This window comes from Ascaphus truei, chromosome 8, assembly GCF_040206685.1.
Source record: "Ascaphus truei isolate aAscTru1 chromosome 8, aAscTru1.hap1, whole genome shotgun sequence".
Taxonomy (NCBI): Eukaryota; Metazoa; Chordata; class Amphibia; order Anura; family Ascaphidae; genus Ascaphus; species Ascaphus truei.
In genome coordinates this window covers 26438288-26454347 of record NC_134490.1, presented here as the reverse complement: position 1 = coordinate 26454347, position 16060 = coordinate 26438288, and the positions used below count along the sequence as shown (strand labels likewise).

Sequence of the window (16060 nt, the reverse complement as noted above, 5' to 3'; positions counted from 1 at the left end):
TTTCTTAGACGCATCGCCATGGCAACGCGGCGTCAAATGATGCTGTGAGGTGATTTGACGTCACGTTGCCATGGCAATGTGACACCGAGGTAAGAGGGGGGGGGGGCGCAGAGAGAGGGAAACTGCCGACCGGGGGTGGGGGGGCTGCAGGGAAAAAAGTTTGCGCTCCCCTGTCCTAGAGAACAGTGTTGGCAAATGTATAAGCCTGTTTACCCCTGTATAGTCAAGTACTTTTAGGATGTGTTTATACTCTATGCAAGTGCCTGCAGATCCTACATAGATAGACAAAATTGTCCTCTATTACTATGTATGTACTATGGAGATACAATGTTATTAATACAAGTATAAGAGGAAAGCTAAGTCAATTCCTATAGTAGTAAAGGACTGGCTCTGTTATCGATGTCTAATTGTCCTAATGTACTGCATAATTCATCATTAATTGCATCATTCATTGAATGCTTGCCTATGTTACATCTTATCCTCGCTCTTTTTATGACAGGTTTGAGAAGCTGATTAGTGGACAGTACATGGGAGAACTGGTCAGACTCATTCTCTTAAAGATGGCAAAGAGAGGCCTCCTTTTTGGTGGAAAGATATCTACAGCTCTACTTACAAAGGGGAAAATTGATACAAATCATGTAGCTGCTATGGAGAAGTAAGATATGAACACACACACACACACACACACACACACACACACACACACACACACACACACACACACACACATATACACACACACACACACACACATATATACACACACACACACACACACACACAATATTACATTACATACACTGCCATATTCAGGGGCTACAAACAAATACAATTTGTAATTATTTTCCCGAAAAGAAAGAAGCAAAATATTTTCTATTAGCATGGTTAGGTGTGTTTTCTGGCTGGCTACATGGGTTCGCCCCTATAAAAGGTACCAGTCGTGGGTACTTACCTTATATATTTGTTGTGTTATTGTACTCATTTAACAGAGTCTCTTGGGCTTTGTAATCTAATATTTTCCTTTAGACTGAAATTAAGATGGCATATTTCCCATAAGAGTCAGTTGGATCATGTTTGAGTGATTCATGCTTATTTCAGCATTTCTAATAATGAATGAAATGGGAAAAATAACATTATGTTGTATATATTTAAAGCAGCAGTTCATGTTTTTTTTTTTTTTTTTTTTTTTTTAAATAAATCAGTTCTGTACTATGAGAAAATACTTGTAGCATTTAAAATTTAAAAAAAAAAGAAATGTTTTAAAGACATTTTTAATGTTTCTAATGTAGGAAGCATTTCTAAAGTGACAGCCCCCTTTGCCTTCTGATAGGCTCTGGCTCTTGAGCCCCGACCTCTCTCTAGCACAAATTGTAACGAGTAACTGCCCAGTCAATCATATTCCAGGACTACATTGCCCAGAATGCTGTGCAAGAACGGAGTTAAATAGCCCGGAGCAAGCTATCGATCACAGGAGAACAGATCGATCTGCAGCTTAGCTAATCACTTGTCAGTGTGCAGATTGTATTGATGCACATATTGAATGGGGGAAATATATATATATATTAAAAAAAAAAAACAGCAGTTTGAACTGCAGCTTTAAGCTATTTTTTCCCTGTTTCGTTGGGCTGCCACTTTAAAGCAGCAGCTCACCTCCTGCCCCCCACCCCCCTTACTCCCATTTTGTTTTTCTTGGGTGGAAAGCAGAGGGTTCCCGGAGCTGAACCACGTTAATTTCATGTTTCCCCATGGATTCCGGGACCCCAGGCTCCCCATACATAATGTGTACCTCTGCATACTTAATTCCCTTGTGTTACATCGGCCAATAAAAAGAAGCAACAGATGACACTGGAGATTTAAACTACCATTGTGTCACCCTGGAGGGATCGGTAACACCGGCACCTTTCCAGGTAAGAGTCTTAGGAACCTGGGGGTCCCCAGATCTAAAAATAGCGTGCCTCGGCTCCGGGGACCCCATACTTGTCACTCATGAAAAATATATAGATGTAGCCAAGTGCCCCTGGTGCCCCTTTCCCCCTGGCCCTAACATTATAACTCCTGATAGGAACAGGCAGCGTTGGGGTTAAGCTCCTGCACAGAGGCCTAGCATGTGAGTTGCAGACTGCATAGGATGCAATATTACCATATCCGGGGGGGGGTTGGGGGGATAAAGGTGCTACACATATATATATATATATATATATATATATATATATATATATATATATATATATATATATATATTGTCAATGAAAAAATAGTTTGCAATCACGGTTTCTCAAATGAAGGCAGATGCTCGTCCCATATAGAAACATGTACAGGGTATCCAGGGAAATCCAGGTAACAAAGAGACAGCACACCGCAATATAATGAAGTAAGTAAAGTGTATTAACAACACAGGGCAGCCAACGTTTCGGTCCCTGAGCCTAGCATGTGAGTTGCAGACTGCATAGGATACAATATTACCATATCCGGGGGGGGTGGGGGGAATAAGGGTGCTATATACTGTATATATATATATTATATATATAATGTGTTCAGGGCACTCTAATTGGGCAAGAGTTGGACAAATAACTTATCTTTAGGAGCAGGGTGCTAGCAGTGTAGCCGGGATCACCATCCAGCGACGATAGATAGACAGGAAAAAAGCTCAGCAGCACTCTCTGGCAAGTTTCCAATGTAAAAAAGGTTTATTGCATCCATCTAACATCAGGGGAGAAGTACAGGAAAAATTGGAGCAACGTTTCGGACGTCCCGGTCCTCTGCCAAGCCCCTTTAATCCACCTTTTGTGCCGTTCTTTGTTGGTAGGTATAATGAAGGTCTGTATAACACACAGCAGATATTAACCGACCTTGGGTTGGAGCCTTCCGAAGAAGACTGCATCGCCGTGCAACACGTCTGCACCATCGTTTCCTTCCGATCCGCCAATCTGTGTGCCGCCGCTTTGGCTGCAATCCTTACCCGTCTTAGGAAAAATAAGCGGCTAGGCAGACTGAGGACCACCGTGGGAATGGATGGGACCGTTTACAAAACGCACCCTCAGTAAGTATATGGGAAGACCTCACCCCCCTTATCACATGTTGTATTTGCAACGGAGGAAATATAGTTTTTTTTTTTTAAATGAATACACAAGTATCATTATTAGTAACGCGTTATCAAAACAGAGGGGGTAAAAAGTGTATAGAAGAGGGCACAGCGGTCTTTGCAAACGCCCAAAATACGACGTCTCGGTTGCAACATGCAACCTTTATCAAGGTGAGGGATTGATACACATACCTCATTGGGCCATTCAGGAAGGCCCATTTTCTGAGCAGGACCACCACCAGCATTACTTTATTTTCTGTTTTCATGGAGTAGGCGTGTCTAGGGAACGATTAGTTTTCCACTCAAAAGTGTATAAATATATGAGCAATAATATTTCAAAAATCAATGTACACCTAAGAACTTAAACTGCTTCAAAGTCATCACATGAACAGGGGAAAAAAACTATTTCTCAGACTCAGATAAGTTTTTGTTGTTGTTACTTTATTGATAAATCCAATATATTCTTGTAGAAGGGGATGTAATCACAATAAATGCACCCTTATACTCCGTGTATTATCAATTCCTAAACTACATTCTTAAAGGAGCTGCTTCTTTATTAAAACATCACGTTCTGCTGCATAAATACAACACATAATAGCCGGTTAATTGATAAAATATTTATATATGTTCATCACTTATTTACTCGTCATGGTTGTCAATCATGACTCTACCTCTTGTGGGTGCAGGTGTCCAATAACGTTTCCGTTCCTTTTGTGAATGTTCGTGCAAATGTTTTAAAGCCGCAATCCTTCCCACTCCAAATGGATATATATTTTGAATCTTACCTATGCTGGGGGGCTGGGGGTGGGACCCCGAGCTCTTCCATGGTCCCTCAACCTCCAGGACCCCCACTTGTTCTTCATATATTTAGATTTTTCTTTGTGTCGATTTTGATATGGGAAAAAAACTACAAAGATGGCCGCTGGACTACACACACGGCTGTAGGGTTACCAATAGAGCACTGCAATGTTATCTACTGATGTCACTGCATTACTATTGGCCACTAGACCGAGCCTTGACCCAGTCGCCATTTTGTATCCAGAGGCACAAATTTCACATCTCACAAACATTTTGCAAACTTAATAGCTCGGTTTGAGTACAATATTGGCGATTATAGGTGGTTTACGATTTTCACGTATTTTTCAAAAATCATTGACCCAAATGCAAAAGTGGTGCAATTATGTTTCTCTCTGCTAATGGGGTTACACAAGCTCACAAGCAAATACATCATTCATGTAATCTCTTAATTATCCCTTATATATTGTATTGAGTTTGACTTTCAGAAAACCTATTGAAATATTTAGCTTAAAGCAGCAATCCCTCTTATTATATATATATATATTTTTAACTGAATCAGAAACGGGGGTCTTGCAGAGCTGAACCTTGCAATTCTTAGCTCTGAGGACCTGGTGAATCACAAGATATTTAGCTGTGCTGGTGTTTTTGGTCATTTGGGGAAATCAATATGGCCACTTTCTAAGCCTCACTTCCACAAGCCAATAGGAAGCCACTACATCATCAGAGCATGAATATGCAGCTTCCTATTGGACGAACTCGTGGCCATCTTTTTTTACTTTCATTGCGGCACATAACAAAATTAATATCATGGGGACCAGAGGGTTCCTGGTGCTAGGAATCGTATGGTACAACTTTAGGTGACCCCCGATTAAAAAAATGAGGAAAATGACTACTTTAAATATTTATGTGAAAATACAGGTTTATGGGATGTTACAGCTCAACCCCGTTATAACGTGAACAATTACAATGCGAATCCGCTTATAACGCGTTGCAAGAGTGGCTCCCAATTTTCGTATTTATGAATTCTTTACAACACGATTATTGGTGTCTTAAATACTTTATTGTACAATGCATACAATTGTACATTATTTCTAACGCGATCCGCTTATAGCGCGATGTAATTCTTTGGACCCAAAGAACAGCGTTATAAGGGGATTGAGCTATATTTAGATTGGAAATGCATTGCTTTTAACAATGTGCAGTTTATTGCAAACATGGTGCGTTTTTCAGATATGCCAAACGATTGCACAAAGTTGTAAGGAGATTAGTCCCAAACTGCGATGTTCGATTTGTACTCTCCGAAAGTGGGAGCGGTAAGGGAGCGGCTATGGTCACAGCAGTGGCTTGTAGGCTAATGTCCCAACATGAGCAAATTACAGAGATTCTGTCTCCACTGCAAGTTACTGACGCAAACCTCGCTGACATTAAAATGAGAATGATGGCAGAACTAAAATACGGGCTCAAAAAAGAAACTCACGACTCCGCAACAGTGAAAATGTTACCGACTTATGTTTATGGAACACCAGATGGAACAGGTATTAACGAATGCTACTGTATATGTTTCAATTTAAGGGGGACGTTCCTCGTAGTGTGTTTCTTTTAGTTAAGGCAGCGGCACAACACTCATATAAAGCAAAAAGGTAAATTTATCATGTCCAAAATGCACACAAGCCCAGCGTTTCGGTCCCTTCTCCCCTCCCCCCTCCTCCCTTCTCCCCTCCCCCCTCCTCCCTTCTCCCCTCCCCCTCCTCCCTTCTGCCCTCCCCCCTCCTCCCTTCTCCCCTCCCCCCTCCTCCCCTTTCCCTCCCCCCTCCTCCCCTTTCCCTCCCCCCTCCTCCCCTTTCCCTCTCCCCTCCTCCCCTTTCACTCCCCCTTCCCCCCTCCCACACCCTTCCCCTCTCCCACACCCTTCCCCTCTCCCACACCCTACCCCCTCCCACACCCAACCCCCTTCCCCCCCCTCCCACACCCTTCCCCCCTTCCCACCAATCTTCGCCTTCCTGCCCGCCTTCCTGCCTCCCCGCCTCTGCTTTCACGCCCACCCGCCTCTGCCTTTCACCCGCCCTTACTCCGCCCGCCTCTGCCTTTCACCCACCGCCTCACAGCCGCTGCATGCACTCAACAGACTCCCGCCACACTCGACACATACCTGCCGCCACACACACCTGCTGCCTCCCGCCCCTACGCACCGACATCACTGACCCACCGCCTCACACCCTAGCAGGACCCCCACTCACAGAGAGCACTCACAACCCACGCGCCACCTGCCGCCTCACACCCTAGCAGGACCCCCACTCACAGACAGCACTCACAACCCACGCGCCACCTGCCGCCTCACACCCTAGCAGGACCCCCACTCACAGACAGCACTCACAACCCACGCGCCACCTGCCGCCTCACACCCTAGCAGGACCCCCACTCACAGACAGCACTCACAACCCACGCGCCACCTGCCGCCTCACACCCTAGCAGGACACACGCCTCACATTTTTACATCTGTTATGTCACCAAAATATACATTGTACTGTGGTGTGTTTACAATAAACCATTTTTAAACAACATCGTATTACATTTTATTCCATCTTTCTTTTCAACATTATTATCCAACCTTTACAACAAATACTCACCTATTGTTCCACGATTTATAAATAATACTACCTATTACGCATTTACATCCCGGGCAACGCCGGGTCTCTCAGCTAGTATATATATAAACTTTTTGATTAAGCATAGGTGCCGTACAAGCAACCAGCAAAAAAAGGTGTATTAACTTAATTCCTTAAATCCTAAGGCAGATAAGGCTGCTCTCCGCCTCACTGTCTTCTAGCAGATCCGTTCATTTATGCTTTATTGATTTTGCCTTGAGATCAGGATCGACTACTCGCTGGGTTAGAGGAGCCGAGTGAGGTGGATGCCGCTTTGCATATATACAGTGTGTGTAGATAATGTTTGTGTATATATATATATATATATATATATATATACACACACATACACATACATATATATATATATATATATATATATATATATATATATATATATATATATATAGCATTTGCTTATAAGGGTTCCATGTGAAAATGGATTTCAGACAAAAGGTGACACATGTGTCCATTTGCATGTCATCAGGTGGGGGTGTGGGGGGGAGAGAGAGAGATGGGGTTCTCGCAAGGCTGCTGACACTGAAGGGGGGGGGGTGGCCACGGCCCAGTGGACACTCTAGTCCTGGGCCCTGGGAAAGCTGTCTGCGGCCCTGAGTACAGTACCAGTATCTCTTTTTTTTCCTAAAAAAGCACTGTGAATATATAGATATATATATATATATATATATATATATATATATATATATATATATATATATATATATATATATATATATATATATATATATATATATATGTTTGTGTGGGTAAATATGGTATAAATAATGTAATATTACCTTTTTTATACAGGTTGGGATTTTGTAATTTTTTTTAATAGTTTTTTTATTGGGTTTTTAAACATTAAACAACATTACAATACAGAAAAAAGCAAAAAGATACAGAAAAAAAATATAATTTTACACAAAGTTATTTTTTGTATTGCTCATACTTATAATGTAAAAATTCACATTAACACAAATAATAATAAAAAGAAAAAACAGATAATAGCCTTTTCAAAGATTAACATCAAAGCTATCACCCCACAGCCTCCTAACAGAATCTGACATAAGATTCCCATTTAAAATCTCCCCCCATCAACAATATAATGTCATATTTCCTCAAGGGGATTTATTTTTAATGGCAACATTTTTTACAGAAAAAGGTAAATTCCTCGCTCTGGACCTTGGAGGAACCAACTTCAGAGTCCTGCTTGTGAAAATCAGGAGTGGACGCCGAAAATATGTGCGGATGTATAACAAGATCTTTTCAATTCCTTTGGAAATCATGCAAGGAACTGGTGAAGAGGTAGCTCTTATCCAATATTTCCATTGATATATTGGTTATTGAAACAGAGTACAGTAAGGCCCTGCTTGTCGGCGTTTCGCTTCTCAACGATCTGCCAATACGGCGGTACCATGCGCAGAAGGGGGCCGCCCGAGTTCGCACATGCACAGAAGGGGGAGCGGCCAAGTTTGCGCATGCGCAGAACGGAGGAGTGGCCGAGTTTGCGTATGCGCAGAATGGGGAGCGGCCGAGTTTGCGTATGCGCAGAATGGGGAGCGGCCGAGTTTGCGTATGCGCAGAATGGGGAGCGGCCGAGTTTGCGTATGCGCAGAAGGGGGAGCGGCCGAGTTTGCACATGCGCAGAACGGGGAGCGGCCGAGTTTGCGAATGCGCAGAAGGGGGAGCGGCCGAGTTTGCACATGCGCAGAACGGGGAGCGGCCGAGTTTGCGCATGCGCAGAAGGGGGAGCGGCTGAGTTCGTGCATGCGCAGAAGGGGGAGCGGCCGAGTTTGCGCATGCGCAGAAGGGGGAGCGGCCGAGTTCGTGCATGCGCAGAAGGGGGAGCGGCTGAGTTCGTGCATGCGCAGAAGGGGGAGCGGGCGAGTTTGCGTATGCGCAGAAGGGGGAGCGGCCGAGTACGTGCATGCGCAGAAGGGGGAGCGGCCGATTTCGTGCATGCGCAGAAGGGGGAGCGGCCGAGTTCGCGCATGTGCAGAATGGGGGAGCGGCCGAGTTCACGCATGCACAGAATGGGGGAGCGACCGAGTTCGTGCATTTGCAGAATGGAGGAGCGGCCGAGTCTGCGCATGCGCAGACGGGTAGGAGACACAAAAAATCAGCGGCTCCGCTTTTCGGTAATTTTCACTTCGCGGTGGCACCCTGGAACGGACCCTGCCGTATGAGCGGAGCCCTCCTGTATACAGTAGAACAGCAAATGCCTTTATATGCGTTTGGGCGTAAAATATCATTAAAAAATTATCATTTTTTTTTGTATGATCATGTCCGAATAAGCTACCCTTGGTACTACAGTATTTGCAACATAGTTGTATTATTGTGTACTCAGCCTGCTACTTTAGTGTGTTACATATTACACTGAGCTGCTGTCTGTGGTTGATGGTGTGATTTATATGGATGTTATACATACAGTGCTTACTATTGCCTATTTGTCCTATTATTACTGAGTGATACATTTTGCAACTTTATTGTATGACACCATTTACCATGCAGCTACTTTATAGTGATTTATGGAGGGCTACATTAGAGTGTGACAAGAGCGTTTGGTTCGCTGTGCATTTAACCCTGTCATTACTAGCCAGCACTATCACTAACCGCACTAGCACCTCCCAGCTTGGGAAATATTTTATTCTAAGTTTTAATTCCCTTTTACATACTTTTCACTTGTTTCGGCGTATTGATATCTTAATAAACATTTATTATTTTCATTTTAACAGGTTAGACGTCCTGTCGCCATATAGCCCTGCCTTTTGTGGGTGACTGGCATCAGTTAGGCTCCTCTAAGGATTACTATATCCTCCCTACTATTCATTATTGTTGCACCATGAGTGCATGATAAAAGGGGACTTATGTGACCTCGGTCAACATCTTTTTGCATTCATGTCCGAATAGGTCACATTTTTGGTGTATAATTTTTCTATCTTTTCTTCTATCAATCTGTTCTTCATATTGGGCATTTATTTTTTAATTAGTTAACTCGCTCATACGGACATTAGATTAATTATTACTGAGTAAATGGAAAATTTGTACAGAAAACAATAATAAATACCTTTTCTTAAATTTAAAGAATTAGCAAACACTGGAATCTCTATTAAATACATAGCCTTAGAAATAAGTGACCCATGATGTTTTTTTTGTCATTAATATCAACACTAAATTATTTTAATTCATGTATTAATTAGTCAACCAGTTAGCAATTTTAAATTATGCTATATTTAATTACTGTATTATGGTGGGTTTACCCAATATTTTTACATTGGTACAGCAGAATAGTTAATAGATTTATTAATAATCTTTTATACATATTCATTTAAAATAGTGTTCATTAATGTTCCTTTTATCTGATTTGTAATTTTTAAAGTTTACTACATTAAAAAAATAACGGTTGAAAAGGTTTATGGGGACATTATTTCTGTATATTGCGGCTGATGAAGGTTTATTATTCTCAACATACATGCACACATCTTTCAGATTGGTCTGCAAGGTTTCTGTGCCATTCAATGTTATGTATTCTGACCAGTGGCGGATTTAAAATTTGCCCCCCATGGGCACTTCCCATTTTTGCCGCCCCTGGTCTCCTCCTTCTGCAGCGGCGCGGGGTCAAATGATGCCACAGAGTCGCGTGGCCATGACAATGTGATGCCATGTGACGGTCATGGCAACAAGTCGTCACATGGCGTTGCGGTGTCATTTGACGTCGCAGAAGGAGGAGGGCGGCGTGAAGGAGAAGGTAGGAGACCTTTGCAGAGTCCCTACACTCTCCCCCAGCAGTCAGTGGCGAAGAGAGCAGGGCGTCTGTATATGGGGAAAAAAAGAGAAAACTGAGAATTTGCTGCCCCAAAATGTGGCCGCCCAGCGGAACTAGTGAGAGATCCGCCACGGATTCCGAGTATTGTTATATGTACTTGTTAGCTGTAACTTTTTTGTTCTTCTCGCATAAATTCATTAAGAAAAAAAACAAAAAGCCTATTTGTACAAAAAATATATTTCTAAATTGACCCTGACATGAAGTAGGGATTTTTACAACTTTTCCACTTTCCGCAATGGTTTAAAAGAAATCCATAAATCTGCTCGATCATTCAATTCAGCCGTTCAATCAAAGGCTTTTTGACAATTTTCAGGGTCCAAAAAGTCCACTTCTTGGTTTTTAAATGTAAGTATTTGCCAAAATATGATAACTTTGTTTCACAAAAGTTAATGCTGAGGTGTTAAATGAAGGGCTTTTTGGCTTCATATTTTATTAGATTCCCTTGAATGTCCAAATTAACCAATTTTATTAACGTGCAAAAGTTTTATTAAAACCTTCTGAGTGACTGTATATGTAAAGGCTTTTCTGCAATACATAGCATTCGCTAGCACTGTCTGTCTGTAACAGAGTGTCTCTGAGGCTGGGTCCCCAGTGGCCGCAGCTGTGACGGCGATGGCATGTGCGGTGCACACACGTTACGGCCCTCTATGGGGGCGGCCCCAGTAGCTGACTGCGCGCCCCGGCACAATGCGCAATGCATGACCACATTTAGCAAAGACACAGATTTTGTCGATGACAGGAGCGCTGGCCACGTCACTGCGGTGGTTCAGCCAATGAGGGGAACCAGCCGTGTGACGTCATGGCCGCCGCGCCTCGCCACGCCTCCCCATCATACGCTGCTGGGAACGAGCGCTGCCAGGCACCCCGTCACAAACGCGCCACGCGCACTGGGGCCACAGCCTCATGCAGGGGTGGGCAACTCAAGTCCTCAAGGGCAACCAAAGGGTCAGGGTTTGAGGCTAGTACTGCTTCAGCACAGATGGCTCATTCAGTGGCTCAGTCGAAGACCGCACCGCCTGTTCTGAAGCAGGGATATCCTGAAACTGTGACCTGATGGTGGCCCATGAGGACTGGAGTTGCCCAGCCCTGCTCTAAGGGAAATTCCACTTCCATTTCTTTTTTTTTTTTACATATACAGTATAACTTTTTTTTAACCTTATTTTAAAAAGGGGGTTTTCTGGAGCGGAACCGCACACTCCAAGATAGTGTGTCTCTCTGTTTCCTGAGATACATAATTTAAAAAATCCCTTACTATAATTCTTATTTGGGAGCAACAATATTTATTTATCAAATGTTTTGCCAGGAAGTATTACACTGAGAGTCACCTCTCGTTTTCAATTATGTCCTGGGCACAGAGTTATGACAATACATGGTTACATTAAATGAACAGAGGTTATACAGTCAATTCACAGACATTTCTTGGACAGTTAGAGTTGGAAAATTGGGAAAGGGCTGGTGAGTTTCATATTGCAATGGAGCAGCTTTTACATCACCAAACATCAGCAAACGGCTCACACCCTTTAGCTGCCCTTCGCCTGCGCCAAAGGCTGTCCACCTTTGGGGTGACGCAGAAGTAGACTGAAGGGGATCAGATTGAATGCAGCTGTGGTTTCAAAGTCCTTTGTCCTCCTGAGTCATTAACATTCCAGAGGGTAGGGCTGACGAAACACATAGCAGTAAGCAAATGCAGATATTAACTCTTAGCACGCTGGTTCGGTGCAGAGGCGAGCAGCTCTTGTAGAACCCTTTCAGGTGTCCGCCTTTGGGGCGACGCAGATGTAGAATATGGTCACTCTGGCCAATATAAACCCATGATATCATCATGAAATACCATTTCAGCTTCTGATTGAGTAACCCTGCCGCCATCTTTGTTTTTCTTCTTGCAAGTACTAGCAAAAGTTACAAAAGAAATATCTCGGCATTTGGGATATGCACAGACCTTTGAGTGCCACTCCCCGGTTCATATAAGTGTAGCAGGGTACCCTCCCTTGCCGCCTCCCAGGCAGTGGTCCCATCGTTTGAGTGAGCTGCGTCGGCCATGTTGTGTTTGGCGCGACCACATACATATGGACTTTGTGTAAGGCAGCTGCCATCTTGGGGTTGGCGCTGCAGGAAGAGGAGGTCCTGTCATTCAGGATTTCCTCCGCGGACTTAAGGCGCTGAAGGGAGAGGTAGTGTCTGGGGAGCTAGTCAAGCCCCCTGGACTAGGCAAGACCCTTACCCCGTAGGCCCCAGCTAGGTTCCCTACACCGTAGTGGAGTACTGGAAGGCTGGCCAATAGTAAAGGACTTGCCCCTTGAAGATCCAGCTGAGCACACGGAACTGCAGCGGAGGATTCCCCAGGCCTGGTGGAACGGCCACGCGGTGCTACCGGACGTAAAGCGAGATGGGGATTGTGTTGGAGGCCTTGCATCGTGGGATCACGGATGCGGTCTATCTGAGCATACCCTGGTGTACCCGAGTACCCAGGAAGGTACCCACGTGCACCAACACCACACAGGGAGGGTAGCGCTGCCCTGACAAATATATCTGTGGGAAGGATTGTTCTGATGGACACCAGGTTCTAGGTGCACCCTCCGTACTTTGGGGGGACAATTGCTAATGTAATTACCAGTGGTTACAGTTATTGTGTCTATATTGTGTTACCGGGCGCGCTATGGGACCATAGTAAAGTGTGTTGCATATATATTGTTTGGATACCTGTTACCGTGAGGGACTATCCCGCCAACGCTGGGATCCTCACGGGTGGAGGCGCTGCACGAGCCACCCCAGGCTCCCCAAGCGCAGGGAGCCTAACAGGTTAGCACCATAACACCCATATCAGACAAATCTCCCATAGGAGGAGGGAAGTGGTGTTACATAAGGTAAAGAAAACCTTGCTTTATTGCTATGAAAATATCATGGTTTCATTGCTTGTTTTTTTATGTGCAGGTAACATAGCTTGCGTTCTTTATTGTCTTTTAGCTGTTTGATCACATTGTGCAGTGCATTGCTGAATTTCTCGATTACATGGGAATCAAAGGGGCCCCTCTTCCACTCGGTTTCACTTTTTCTTTCCCTTGCAAGCAAGATCGAATTGATAAGGTAAGGACACTAGATACTAGGGGGGTTGTCTTGTGTCAACTTCAAGACATGGAATATACTGTACTAAGGGAATATGCAAAGGAAATGTTGGTTTTCTGCTTGATGCTGTGTCCAATAAAACAAGCTTGTTAATTACGTTCCATATTTTTGATACAGATCATTAGCCAGGGAGGTTTAACAAGGGGAAAAAATGATGTGCAAAGACTCCTCACTACAGTATGTGTGTCATGTATTGTACCTGTTACCTACAGTAGCTCATACTGACACTGCCCACACTCACATGGGGCAAAACTGGAACAAAGGGGATTATTTACTAAAGTCTACAGACTGCAACACTGGGGATAATCTAGTGCGTAAAATTTGCACCAGGTTTATCAAAGGAAAAAACCCCAGTTGCTTTGAACGGCAGTCCCTTTGTTTGATTAACGAATAGGTGCTGTTTTTTTGCATTGGTTTTGCCCCAGTTTGACAGCTGGAAGACTTCAATAAATATCCCCAACGGTATCATAAAGAGAAAAGCCGAGCAGCACTACTGTATGAAGAAATAATCTTTTTTTTTTTGTTTTAATCTATGCAGCCATTGATTAACTTTATTGAAAACGAATTACTTAAGCTACAGATCAATTCTGTTAGGATATATAGAGATTCAGACCACAGGGCAGTCCAAACAATCCAGTGCTCCAAAAAAATGTTTGTAGAGGTTTGTGACTGGGGATACGCTGTATATACGTGTCTCTAGATATTGTAATAGACACACCATGTGCGTCAGCCTGTGAGCAATTGCCAGTAAGGATAACGTATAAGAAGGTAATGAGTAAACAAAGATAGCAAATGAAAGGCTTGTTACCGACTGGCTGCCACATGCAGCACGATCACGTCGTGGTAAAATTACTCTGTGATAAAGCGCCCTGTGCGCGAAACGTGTCAGAGCGTCTTTAGGAACTCTGCCCTATGTTCTTTTATCAATAAACCATTCTAAAGAAGACCCTCGTGTCCTGTGATGTGCTGCTGGGCTGTGCTCCGGTTTTTTTCCATTACTCTAGACCAATTCTGTTAGGAGACAAATTTGTCGCAACTCAGACCCAGGGAGTTGAGGCAAAAAGAAGATTTAATTGATTGGAGAATTCTGGGTGACAGCAGTCTCTCGCAGGAGAAGTGCCACCCCAGACAAGCAAAGCAGCAAAGGATAATGTGACGCAAAAAGTGTCAGGTGACCTATAAAATACAATCACCATATATGGTCTTTGTCACCACCTCCCTCACATCCTGTGACTGCCCAGGAGATAGAATATATATATTCTTAAATTACTAAGGTAACATTATCTATTGTTACAGTTTACAGCTCAACCTCCTTGGAATATTGGCAACAAATTATCCCAAACAGGAAAGTGTGGCAAAGATCTTGCACTGCTGGGGAAATGTGTTAAAACCCTGCTATAGAAATCAAAGGATGCTCATTACATGAAAACTCATTAAAAATGGCATTGAGTTTAATAAATAAAAAAAAATAAAAAATGCAATATCTAATCTTACAGAACTTATTTATTTTAAAAAAAAACACACAATGAGGATAATGCATGGATTTCTCTTTTAAAGTGGCAGAACATGTTTCTTTTTTTTTTTAATAGTGGAAGCAGGGGGTCTCCGGAGCTGAACCGCATTAATTTCAGCACCAGGGACCCCCTACTCACCAAGATACTTACTTCCGTGGTAGGTGCTGCCGGTAGGAGCTCCGGAGGTTTAAAGGTCCTGGTAACAAGGGTCAATAGGAAGCTGCAAAGGATGATATGATGGCTTCCTAGTGACCAGCGTGACATGGGAGCCTTAAAGCTGCCATTTCGATAACCCCACACAGCTCAGCTGGAGCTGCTACCGGCACCACATATGGAGGTAAATATCTCGGGAAGCAGGGGGTCCCTGGAGCTGAAATTAGCACAGTTCCGCTCTTGAGATAAAAGGAATGCAGGGTTGCAGCTTTAATATAGAGAGACATATTAAGCCCTTGTTCAATATGCTGTGAAGCTGCTCCCCTGCCCGTCTTCGTTCCATTCAGTGGCCGATTTAAACATCCGCCACCCACAGGCACTTACCTTGGGGCCGCCCTCCTCCTTCAGCGTCGTGGCATCAAATGACATCACGTGATGCCACGTTGCCATGTGACACGCAGCTTCATTTAACGCAGCGACACTGAAGGAGGAGGGTGGCACAAAGAAGGTAAAAACTTTACCAAGGCCCCACGCTCTCCCACAGCAATCAGTGGGGAAGAGAGCAGGACTCTGTGTACGGCCTAAGACGACCAAAACGCCGCCGGGACAATTCACCACAATGTCCACCGCGCGCGCTCCCGCACCCGACAGCTCAGACAAGCCAGGTCTAGTAAGTGCATGTTTAAATGTCCCATGCGGACCTGCTACACTGCCTAGAGCTGCCGCTCTGATGCATGGGACATTTAAGCATGCACTTATCAGACCTGGCTTGTCAGAGTGGTTTGGCGTGGCAGACCTGGCTTGTCAGAGTGGTTTGGCGTGGCAGACCTGGGTTGTCAGAGTGGTTTGGCGTGGCAGACCTGGCTTATCAGAGTGGTTTGGCGTGGCAGACCTGGCTTGTCAGAGTGGTTTGGCGTGG

General features: G+C 44.0%; 1 protein-coding gene across 2 annotated transcripts in view; it reads left to right on the top strand.

Annotated features, from left to right (window-relative positions):
* Positions 1–16060, top strand: part of LOC142501262 (hexokinase HKDC1-like) — a 54703-nt gene that overhangs the window by 18816 nt on the left and 19827 nt on the right. Inside the window, exons 8-12 of one of the 2 annotated variants that reach the window (XM_075610908.1) lie at positions 500–655; positions 2807–3040; positions 5111–5415; positions 7682–7830; positions 13316–13435. In XM_075610908.1, the coding sequence (XP_075467023.1) occupies positions 500–655; positions 2807–3040; positions 5111–5415; positions 7682–7830; positions 13316–13435 (964 nt within the window). Of the gene's footprint in view, positions 1–499; positions 656–2806; positions 3041–5110; positions 5416–7681; positions 7831–10196; positions 10274–13315; positions 13436–16060 lie in introns of those variants that run through there. The other variant, XM_075610909.1, reaches the window with a different exon arrangement.